The sequence below is a fragment of the Populus euphratica genome, unplaced genomic scaffold, assembly GCF_000495115.2.
Source record: "Populus euphratica unplaced genomic scaffold, PopEup_1.0 scaffold31.1, whole genome shotgun sequence".
NCBI lineage: Eukaryota > Viridiplantae > Streptophyta > Magnoliopsida > Malpighiales > Salicaceae > Populus > Populus euphratica.
In genome coordinates this window covers 2,069,943-2,082,249 of record NW_011499850.1, presented here as the reverse complement: position 1 = coordinate 2,082,249, position 12,307 = coordinate 2,069,943, and the positions used below count along the sequence as shown (strand labels likewise).

At 34.4% G+C, this 12,307-nt stretch overlaps 2 protein-coding genes across 2 annotated transcripts; both read left to right on the top strand.

The window, feature by feature from the left end:
* Positions 1-39: 39 nt before the first annotated feature.
* On the top strand, positions 40-2,628 carry LOC105121073 (actin-related protein 2/3 complex subunit 3). Its single transcript, XM_011019568.1, has 5 exons — positions 40-217; positions 432-494; positions 864-972; positions 1,085-1,354; positions 2,216-2,628. The coding sequence occupies exons 2-5, from the start codon at positions 492-494 to the stop codon at positions 2,356-2,358; spliced, it is 525 nt and encodes a 174-aa protein (XP_011017870.1). The 5' UTR covers positions 40-217; positions 432-491; the 3' UTR covers positions 2,359-2,628.
* Positions 2,629-6,419: 3,791 nt separating this feature from the next.
* On the top strand, positions 6,420-11,058 carry LOC105121072 (ubiquitin carboxyl-terminal hydrolase 22-like). The gene is made up of 3 exons (XM_011019566.1): positions 6,420-7,473; positions 7,753-7,877; positions 9,687-11,058. Exons 1-3 carry the CDS (start codon positions 6,605-6,607, stop codon positions 10,451-10,453), a joined length of 1,761 nt encoding a protein of 586 aa, XP_011017868.1. The 5' UTR covers positions 6,420-6,604; the 3' UTR covers positions 10,454-11,058.
* Positions 11,059-12,307: the final 1,249 nt, after the last annotated feature.

The following is a 12,307-nucleotide window of genomic DNA, read 5'->3' as shown; positions in this document are numbered from 1 at the left end:
AAATATTAAAAAGACAAAAAACCATCATTAACCCATTTTGATTATGCAAGAGAACTTTCATTGCGATCCGACAACAGAAGACATCCCACTCAAGAGAAGAAAAGAACATAAACGACAACGCGTTTGATCTCCTCTGCTTAAACTGTAAATCATAGGCTAGAAACAACAACGTTAATCAAACTCCGACAACTACTCCTGAGAGACTGGATTTTTTTCGGTAATTCTACTGCTTCTATCTTATCTTCCTTTTCTTAAGATTTCAAATCATGGGGCTTTGATTTTTTCTTTTCTTTTCTTATGTTTCATTTTCAATGAAACCAAGGTTGTTTTGCATCCGATTCTGTACAATAATTTACCATATTAGCACTGTAACGCATCAACCCAGCTCCCAGAATTTGTAAATTTGATGTCTTTCTTCAAATTGTTTTCAGGGCTGCGGTTATCTGGCTGAAATATTGCAAAGCTTGAATCTTTGAGCTTTGGAATTGAAAATGGTTCGTGGATCAAATCTGAAAATCTAGTTTTTTCTTTAGTTTTCATCTTTGTATTTTCAGTTGCGAAAAATGATATAAATTGTTGGTTGATCATGTGAGATTTATATACACTATTGGGATAGGATAGGCATTTTCAATTGAAATCACAAGAGTAGATATGTTAAAGTTTGTGTCTTTAGTCACTTAATGGGAAAAACTTGGTTAACATCATAATTGGGTTTTTTTAAATAATAAATGTATTTAGGTTCTTGGATTTTTCTTTTTTGCTCTAATTATATCATGTGGTTATATTTGGTGATAGCAGCAATGTGAATTAAATTCCTGTTTATAGATGAAGTTCGAAAGATAGTTTTGGTTTTTCATGGCTAGGTTCATCACTCTAGTTTTGTGGATGAGGAGGGAGTAAGAAAAGCTTGCGGCTGCCCTTTGCTTCCATTAAAAAGTCATATAAAGGGTCCTGCTCCAGTTTCGGATCAAGGTTATAAACACATGCATTATAATATATTTTGAAGATCGAATACTTGTTGGAGTATTGTCTTTATGTTTTTTCTTACCTTGATTGTGTGGAAATTGTTATGTGTTTTATGCAGATAGAACTGATATAGTTGATGAGGCAATCACATTTTTTCGCGCCAATGTTTTCTTTAGAAATTTTGATATTCAGAGCCCAGCTGATAAGCTCCTTATTTACTTAACATTCTACATCAATGTGGCTTTGAAGAGGCTTGAGGGTTGCAGAACTTTGGCTGAAGGAACGAAAGCAATTATTAACTTGGGTTTGGAGAAGGTTCCTGTTCCTGGAGAGTCTGGCTTTCCTTTCCCGGGCCTCTTTGCTGATCCTCAATCTCAGAAGGAAGCAGGTAAAATTTCTTTTATGATTTTTTTCCATGGAGTTAAATTAGTGTAACAGATTTTATGTCATGAGCAATGTTTACTTAGTCATGTTAAGTTTAGACAACCTAAACAGCCCATAAGCAAATTTATTCTCTTGCTTCATCTTAACTATATCAACGAAGCAGTAAAACACACTAGCAGTGTCTTCAAACTAAATTATGTTCAACCTATAGACTTAAACCAAAAACCATAGAGTTATGCTTCAATAAATTTGGTACTTAACTCTAGTCTGATGTTTATCAAGTGACTTCCATAATCATGCTAGCACTTTGAATAATGTCTTGTCTCAGTGTGTGGCTGAATCATAGAGATCATGAGATTAGTGCCATTTATATTATTAGCTATCAGTAAGATATGGGCTTTACTGCCATTGCTGTTTGCTATTATTCCTCGCTACTGTGCTTCTGCTGATGTCAAATTTGTGTGAGAGACATTGTTATCCACATTCCAAACCATGAAGATTTTGTCATTTTCCTCTCATAGTCTTCTTTGTTTGGGAGATAATCTTTGTAATGGCTTTATTTTCTATTGAAGAGTTCTGTCATACCAGGGAAGTTCAATACCCTTGAGCCTGATGATATTGTATTATTCCTATGGTATTAGCTATAATTTCTGAGTCGAGATATCATGTAGAAATAGGATTCAATAGTGGTTTCAGTAGGCTGCAAGTTCGCCTGCTATAACTGTTCTACTCAATTGTTGATTTCAGCCCATAATTCTGAAACGTTGGATCTGTTAGGTTCTTTGGTTGGACTGTGATTTTGACTGCCTTGCTGTTTTTGTTCCAAACCTTTGTTTATTTATACCTTTTAATTCTTGAACTGCAGAGCTATTCAGAAATTATCTTAAACAGATAAGGGAAGAAACTAGCGGGAGGCTATTGAGTGTTGCATATAGACCCAATGGGACTCCAAACAAATGGTGGTTGGCCTTTGCCAAGAGGAAATTCATGAATGTCATCGCTCTTTGAATATTTTGTTTATATATTCCACCGAAGGTGACAAATAGAAGCCTTATAACAAATTGCGAATATCCTTTTTTTACCAAGTTAAATACGAACATCAATGCCTTCAAAAACCAGGCATCAGACATGTTTTGTGTGAAAATAACTGATATTACTGTATACTTGTAAAATGAAGTTTCTATTTGTAATATCTTCAAAAAAAATTGATGAATGTACTATCGTCATTTTCTGAAAGGAAGAGAAGGGAATGTTAATAATAGGTGTTTATTGGTTCGAGAATTGATTTGCGTCCATCTTATTGATATTTACATGGTGAAGATGATAAATTTGTGGCATGATTGCTACACTCTTGCATCTCTTGCTTGCATCATTTACATAATTGGTTTCTCACAGTTCAGCTTTTTTAGTTCGTCATCAGAAGGAAGAGATACTGCTTTCTGCAGTTGAGTTTCTAATTGTGAGTATTGAAAATTTATATACCTATATTTCAGCCGTAGACTTCTTATTTCTCGCATTAAAAAATAACGTTGCTTCACTTGAGACATCTTCAATGAAAGGGTGAGAAAAAACAAGAAGAAGACGAAGGAATCAATCCAAATGTGGTAGATTTTTCCTTTCGCAACATGCAAAAAGATGTGAACTACCAAGGTGGAGCTCCTCAATTTGGCAAAAGCAACATTTCTGTAAGCATGACTAGGTTTTCAGTAGTTGTTGCACCTGCACCAATTATGGCATGGGATGCAAGGTAGCCCTTCCCATAGGCAGGGCAGGGCCTTAATGACCACGCCTGAAAGTCTAAAAACTGTTCCTTTCGATCTGGTGGCCGTGAACGAGATCAAACCACTCCTTTTCCTCATATCCAGCGGCCCCGAATTTTACGAACAATATTCGAAATCTTAGAACCATTTCAAGGCATTTTGATACGCCATTAGGGCTAAGACATACCAAGACCACTTTCTTCCGATTTCTCTATGATCACGTGAGAAGCCAACCCGTCATACCTTGTACTTCAGATATGCCACTGCTACAGACCTCTTCCATTAGAGGCAGGTCTCTTGTTTCTGTCCAGTTTCGTCATATCACCTTTTCTACTGGTGGGGCAAGCAACAAGAAAACATGAAGACAAAACTCCCCCGTTTTACCAGAAGTAGAAAGACCAAACATGTGGGGATACAGAGTTGCTGTAAAAGGGAAGAAACATGATTGCTTTTATTGAATGTTAGAAAGATGTCTCGTTTCCATGCTCATTTGTGCTTGACTTAATCACTTTGCTCATAAATCCCGTGCTTGAATAATTGAACTAGGGTGACCACATCATTGAGCTGCTTGGTTGCCTGTCTAGCTACTTTTTATTTATTTTTGAGACATTGCCTTAGTTTCTGCAAAACTATCAAGCTGTTTCAAACGCTTGAAATTGAATTTAATTCCAAGAGTGAAATTAATTTTTAGTGATGGTGATGCTGAAACGATGATCATGTTCTACTATGCTTGGGAAAACTCCTACTGGAGCTGGTTTTAACCCTTCTGTTTTGATTACTAAATTTTTTTCCTCAGATTATCTAAGTCTGGATATTCAGTCTCGTTCATCCCGCTGGGAGAAGCTTACATGCTTCTCAAGTGCTGCTGTTAATTCAAGTACTAGTTGTGATGGAATTTGGTTTTCATGTTTGTACATTTAAATAGCTCCACATACACACAAACATGATGATTTACGCTGCAAAATTTTTGACCTTTTAATGGCATATATTTCTCATACAGTTTGAGTTTCTCTCTTGCCTTTTCTCGTGAATTTTTTTCTTATAAAAAAATGATTTAAGAACCAAAAAAATAAAAATAAAATTGCTAATTGAATTCATTTCTACATGTATTTTAAATAGTATATTAAATTTAATTATGTGAATTAATATTTTATTTCAAATATAAAATCATAATAAATTGTTAATTAAAATTTAATTTAACATGTGATTTAGTTTTGATCATATTGTAAAGGGGTAGTGTGGTCTTTTTACTTTGATGCTCAATTAAATTAGGTTCCCATTCTGCATATATATTAGCGACAATTATACAAAGCATTTTGATGGACTAAAATGCCTTTGTTGATGTGATTTCTAGTGTTTTTGAAGTAGTTTTAGTTTTTTTTTTAATTAACAATTAGATTTTTTTTTCCTGAAGTGGAAATGTTTATGCAATTCAGTTGATAATTCTGAAAGTGGATACTATAAGGTTGATAAACGCTACACTAAGGATTAGATAAAAAAAAATCTAAAGCAAACCAAAAAACATAAATGTTGCTGATTTTTTTTAAAACAAAATTATATAAAAATTAATTTGATATGATCCAATTAATATAATGGATCTTAAAATAATTTTAATAATTAATAAAAATATAGCTTAACCATGAAAATTTTAAAAAAATATTATTTTAAAAAAATATTGTGATAAAAATATATTAGACTAAATTAGGTTAATTTGTCAAATTTACGACTAAAATCATTAGACCATGATAACCTCATATAAAAATAAATTATAAAACTTTATTTTTAATCAGCTCAATATTGAAATATAAAACTAAAAAAATAATAATTAATAAAGAAAAAAGTAACATAAATCGACTTAAGTTAACTTATTAAATCTATAATTCGAGTCATGGAATCAAAATAACTCAATAGAAGCAAACTAAAAAAAAAGTCATAAAGTTTAATTTATAACTAATTAAATGTTGAAGGATGAAACTAAAAAAAAAATTAATTAAAAAAACAAAAAAAACAACTTAAATCAATACATGTTAACCTACTTAATCCACAATTTGAGTTATGAAAATATGATAATTTCATAGAAAATAAGTTAAAAAATCTTGAGTTTTAACTATTAAAAGGCATGACCTGAGTCATAAGACTATAATAACCTAATAGAAAACAAATCAAAATAAATTATAAAATTTAATTTACAATCAATTCTTTGTTAAATAATAATTTTTTTAAAAAAATTCAATCTAAAAAGAGATACAATAAACGATCCAAGTCAATACGAGTTAATTTATAAAACTTGTGACTTAAATTATAAAATTAAAATAATTTAATAAAAAATAAATCAAAATAATTATAAAATTTAATTACTAAAAAAACACTTGATCAAACCAATTAACCCTTCAAATCTACAACATAAATCATAAAATTAAGATAACTATATAAAAAATAAAACAAAATAAATTACACATATCTAATATATTAAATGTTAAATAATAAATTGGGAATAAAATATATATTAAAAACACAAAACAAAATAAATATTATTATAATAAATAATATTTTATAAGTTGATGCACAATAAAAGGAGTATCTCTTTTATTTATTATTATTATTTTTTTGCTAAATAGTCGGTCATCGGCGGCCATTGTTGTACAGAGTTAGATTACAATTTAGTCCTTATTGTTCCATGGTTTTGTAAATTAGTCCTTTTGGTTATGAAAATGATGTAGTCCGAACCAGTCTTAATAACAATGGTACTGACAGTAGAAATAATAGATGCTTTCCACAGTCCATAGAAGCAGCCTTGGAAAGGATGAGAGAAGCTAGGCATCGCCTGCTTTCAAGATGCATTAATAACAATGGTATTGACATTGGAAATAAAAACTTCATCATAAATATAATTTTTTTAAGTATGAAGGTAAAGTATTACTTATGTTTAGCTTCAAAATAATATTTCCAAATACGATTAGCACATTTGGATAAAAATAAATATATTTTTATATTATCTCCTAATAAAAAAATATTTTTATAATTAAATTAAGTCTCCTTTTCCCCAGTTTTATAAATTCTACATATTTTAAAGTATAAATATATAAAAAATTTCTTCTTTTCAATAATGTTTAATTAAGCAAACAAATTTGTTTATCATCGAAACTAATTCTAAAAAAAGTTGTGTTCCACGTAGGTGATTTGTGTTGGATTGGACGAAAGTGAAGAAATTGGGAAGTCAATGCCTGAAATAAAAAGTTTGAAAAGCCCAATAATACCCCCCAGAATCAGATCTCATTTCCGAACAATCTTCCAACTTTACCACAAACCCCACCTCCCCAAAAACCCCCCGCCCCCTCTGTCACACAAGATCATCCTCATCCTCATCATTTTCCATGTTCCCTCGCTCCATTTCCACCAATCACAGCCGTTAATCTCCCTCTCCATGTCCTTCAAATCCAGCTTCCCTACTATCAACCACGACTTCTACCACAAATCTCCATTCACTCTCCTCCATGTCATCAAAAATCAATCACCACCACCATATCAACGGCCACGATTCTATCCCTCCACCCTGTCCCCACCTCGCCGATTTCCGTTCCCGGAACGGCACTAAACCCTTCCACCTCCTCCAAAACTGCCTCCGCATCAAACCACCTCACGGCCGCGCCTCGATCCGTCGTGACCCCTCAGAGATCCCTCGCTGTGGCGCGTGTGGCGTGTCCTCTGTCCCCCGCATCTACGCCTGCGTAACCTGCGCTACCATCTCCTGCCACGCGCCTCCAGAACCCTCCCATGCGGCGGCGCACGCCGCCTCCATGGCTCCTGGTCACGAGATCTCCGTCGATGTCGACCGTGCTGAGCTTTTCTGCTGCGCGTGTCGCGATTATGTTTACGATCGCGATTTCGACGCGGCGGTGGTGCTGTCATCTAAGGCCAATAGTATTCATAGCAATGTAAATAGCGATAATCTCCGTAAAAAACGGAGGATTGTTGAGTACCGGCCGTGGCTTCCGGATATCCACGAGCGCGTGCTGGTGAATAACAATTCGAGTGTGTTGAATTTTGTAGAGGATCGGCCGTGGGGGTTGAGAGGGCTGAATAATTTAGGGAACACTTGTTTTATGAATTCAGTATTGCAGGCATTGCTGCATACTCCGCCTTTACGGAATTATTTTTTGAGTGATAGGCATAATAGATATTATTGTCAACAAAAGAAGAGTGGTAATGAGAATGGGGTTTTTGGTGGAAAGAGAAGTAATGGTGGTGATGGTAATGGGGGTAAGGGTTTGAGGTTGTGTCTGGCTTGTGATATGGATGCTATGTTTTCTGCTGTTTTTTCGGGGAATCCCGTGCCTTATAGTCCCGCCAAGTTTTTGTACAGGTATTGAACATAATTGTGATTTTTTCTTTTTTTTAAGTGAAGTTGGCAGCTTTGTTTGTGTCTGAGATGTGGGTTTTTGATAGCGAAATAAGTGTGGTATGGTACATTATATGGAGACCAATCTCTGTTTTGAGGTCGCAGTTTTCCACAACATGTGGAAATGTATCTACAGTAGATATATCTGTTTTCCCCTGACGGGTGGCTTTTTTTTTTAATTTTAATTTTTGACATTGAATTGTGAGATTTTTGTTCTGTAGTGATTGGTTTGCTATGTTGCAGTTGGTGGCAACATGCAGCAAACTTAGCAAGTTACGAACAGCAGGATGCGCATGAGTTTTTCATTTCCATGCTTGATGGGATCCATGAAAAGGTGGAGAAGGATCGACACAAGACCCATGGTCTAGGTAAAGAGATTCTCTCTCTGCAGATTTTCATGCTGAATTAGCCATGCCTGTGACTTTCTTTGAGGTTTTGGAGTCACAACTTGGAAGACATGAAGCATCAGATGTGTTTTGCAGTTTGTTGACAAATGGGGAATGCGCTGGTTGAGGGGTTCAATTGCATCTTATTTAATCAGAAACTGCAAAATCTAGTTTTCTCAACTGATTTGATAATTGAAGTAGGGTGTTTATTTGCTGTATGGCTGAATGTGGGCCCGTAACTTTGGCATCCGTTATGTGGATGGATATCTGCTTTCCTTCGTTTGGATTGGTCTTGTTTTGGTAAACATGGTTTGATTGTGAACTTTTGGATAATATGAAGATCTATGTGATTGTGTGATAATTTTATTTTGAGATTACAGCCACGTTGGACAATCAAGTTTTGTATTACTTTTAGATTAGAACCTTGCTAGAAAATTTAGTTTTGTTTGAAACTGCTTCAATCTGACGAGATGTTAAAGCTTAAAGTACCACATTATCTCCAGTTCTTGGACGAATGCCATATTTTATGCACTGTTAGTTTTAAGTCAATTTTGTGCCTGTCAGCCGAGGATGGATATTCTTTATGACTTTCACGATATAATAGTATCTAAGTAGTAACTCTTATCGGGACAAAAGCAAAAGAATTATTTGAGGGCGTAAGGGCACATTCTGTTAGTTGTTTTATCTGAGGCACTGGAGTGAGTGACTGTTAGACCATTTAGCATGAATAGAACTGGCTGTCATCGCTAAAGCTGCAAGATCATCAATCTAGAGCTCCGTTAGCTGTTGATGGCCCTTTCTTCTCTGCTTTTGGCAATTTTCTTCAGTCAATTGGTCCAAAATATTGTTAAAGACTAAGTTGTCGCAGCTTTTAACTGCAGGATGTGGGCTTAGGTCTCATTACTATTGCCCTAGGAGTTGAACAAGCCCTGTCTGATTTAGGGCTAATTCTCAACATCAACCTGCTGGCTTGATGGTGTCATCTGCTTCGTTCCAGTAAGTCAACTTTTTCTTAGCCTGCTTGGTTCATCATAGGATTTTCTCACCTGCCATAATACTCATCTTAATTCAACCTTTGTCCTTACTAGGGTTTTGTCTCATTGCAAAGCTCATCCCAGTCTGAGAAGATGCAGATGGTTGCATTAGGTTCAAATCCAGCTTTCTATTCTTACTTGTACCTAGAAAACTTGTATGCCTATACTGGTTTCACATGACATTTCTTCTGAAACCTTCTTATTTCGATGGAGATATCAGATTGCCATCCATGCTGAGTTTATTTCTCCGGTTTTTGTACCATAGTCTAAGCATCAACAGTCTCTTTAGTCTGTCTTTAGGTGACTGAACTTCATGTGTCCTCTCCCTGTTGCTGCTAGTTGCATAATTCCTGGTGGGCTACAAAGAGTGTTTTCGAAAGTGATGAAATAAAATAGGAGTTTTGGGATGTGTTTTCCTGTGGCAGCTGAATAGACAGTTCATGCTCTGCCATCTCAATCAAAAAAAATTTAGCAAACAATGGTTGCTTGTTCTTTGTTTAAAAAGGAATATTCATTCTAACAGCTGTGATAAACTTATTAAGCAACACAAAAAGAACGAATTCCTGGAAGCAGGAAGATATCCATGATCAAACTTTTTTGTTTATTCTTAAAGAAGCTTTGTGTTTATAACTGGATCCATGCTGTGTTTTTCAATGTGATATGCATTCTATTCTACACATGTTTCTTACTGGAATTCTTGTTGCACCTATCCTTTTTTTTTTTTGTTTTGAAACCTCCACTGTTTTTGGACGTGCAGGCCATGGAGATTGTTGCATTGCCCACAGAGTATTTTCTGGAATCTTGCGATCTGATGTCATGTGCACAGCTTGTGGTTTCACATCTACTAAGTATGATCCATGCGTTGACATTTCTCTGGATTTGGAACCTTACCTGGGGACTTCTGCGAAGTCTATGTCTTTGAAGACTCATTCTTGCAATGGTGAGGTGGATTGCACGAATTCAAGCCAAAATGGTGGGATATCAACACTAATTGGGTGCTTGGACCGATTTACTAGACCTGAGAGATTGGGCTCTGACCAGAAATTCTTCTGCCAACAGTGTCAGGTGAGGCAGGAGTCTCTCAAACAGATGTCTATAAGAAAGCTTCCGCTCGTTTCTTGCTTTCATATCAAAAGATTTGAACATTCTTCCATACGTAAAATGTCAAGGAAGGTTGACCGTTATCTGCAATTTCCTTTTTCATTGGACATGGCACCTTATCTTTCTTCTTCTATCTTGAGGAGTCGATTTGGAAATAGGATCTTCCCATTTGACGGAGATGAAGCAGATGCTTCAAATGAAATGTCATCAGAGTTTGAGCTGTTTGCTGTGGTCACTCACACAGGTAAACTTGATTCTGGTCACTATGTGACTTACTTACGCTTAAGTAATCAGTGGTACAAGTGTGATGATTCTTGGATCACTCAAGTCAATGAGAACATTGTGAGGGCTGCACAAGGGTACATGATGTTTTATGTACAGAAGATGCTCTATTACAAAGCTGGCGAGAAACAAGTTGCCTAGTGATGTAATGGGAAGTGTAGTATTGGTAGTCAACTCAAGTTCCCTGGACAAAGTAATCAACGAGTCTTCGTTTGATGAAGAATTCTGCATCCATGGGATGCTATGGCCAGTTTTCTATACCAAAAAAAAAAAAAAACACTTAGATGTGATTTTCACATGACAAATGAAAGATAAGATCAAGCATCAATTTGCTTTATGAGTATTCCAGGTGGTAATCTCTTATCCTCAGTTGCAACATAAAGCGAACCTGAGTTTTTGAGGCGCTTGAAAGTTCATCCATTCAGGAATATTAATTTTATGAAGGTATGAATTCCTTGAAGTTGATTCTTGATTTAGTTAGTGCCCTAAGTTTTTTTTCTGCTCAGTCAAGTATTGTGGATGGGTTGATTCCTTTTTTCACGCTAATCCTCTCTGAAGTTGCAATACTTGGGAGTGTAGCTCATGGGTAAGCTGGTACTAACACGGTGTATCTATGTCAAAAATCTGATATAAGAGTTGAATTCACCCTCTTTTCCCCTAGACTTTTCACACTTGTTCGAGCTTTTTGGGGGATATATAGTTCTTAAACTTAATGAAAAAAGCAGATATCACACGGCCCCAAGAAATGTTTTATCCACTTTTTTTATGATTGCAGTGGAGCTCTATACCATTATTATGGTTTCAGCATTGCTTCCTGTAGCCGGAATGTTAGTTATCTTGAATAGTTTAACGTGGGAAATTTCAGAATTTGTTGGGTTGTGATGATATGCCATAAAAAAACTGTTCCTTCTGGGTCGCCATTGTTCATTCGTGTCCTTATGCCTTTTGCCTGGGGCTGAACCCAGCTGGAAACAAAATGCGATGTGGAAATTAAATGTTGGCGAAACCCTTGCTAGTAATAACTCTCTTCAAGGTTTGGCTCTTTACTCCTTGGTATAATACTAGATTGCACGTGCAACCCAGTGGGTCGGAAAAAAAAAAAATTGACTGTAACAAAAATAGTATTCAGGTGACTCAGCAATTTTATGTTTGAACTCTCTGAATTGAATAAAAGAAATCTCATGTTTAGAATTGTGTTCAAATGAAACTTAATTTCTAAAAATACTACAAAAAAGGTAAACTTTTTTTATTTACAATTTTATAAAGAAGAATTTTTTTATAAAATACTTATTGAGAATAAATAAGAGAGGTAATAAAGGTGATATAAAAAATAAAATAAATTGAATTTTGTCTTATTTAAATATGTGAATTTAATTATTTGTCAATTGAATTTAAATTAAATATTATAATTAAATTCAATTACAATAAAGAATTGGTTTTAAATAAGTTGGAAGTTAATTTTGAAATGTTTCAACTTGATTTCTTGTTTAGTCTTGGTTTTAAATCAAATTGTATAGGAGTTATTCTAATATAATTCAATTGATTTAGTTGGTTTAAAGATAATTTAATTGAGTGGTAAAAATTTTTTTGGGTGAAACTGATAAGAAAAAATCCTTTTAATTTAATTCATTATATAATCTGAGTTTAAAATTAAATTACGTGAGAGTTATTTTGATGTGACTCAATCATTTTAGTTGTTTCAAAAATAACTAGGAAAAAATAGAGTATAATGATGAAATTATGAAACAATGAATGAAATTAACAAGAAAAAAAGACCTTATGATTCAATTTTTTGCCTAAACTAGGTTTAAAATTAAATTGTATAGGAATTGGTTTGACATAACTTAGTCAATTTGATCGGTTTAAATTCAAAGACAATTCAATTAATTATTTAAAAAAAAATTCTAATGATGAAATTAATAACAAAAAAAAAATATAGCATTGAAAAAAAAAAAAAAGAAATGTGATGCATTCCATTTCTTTTAGTATAAAATA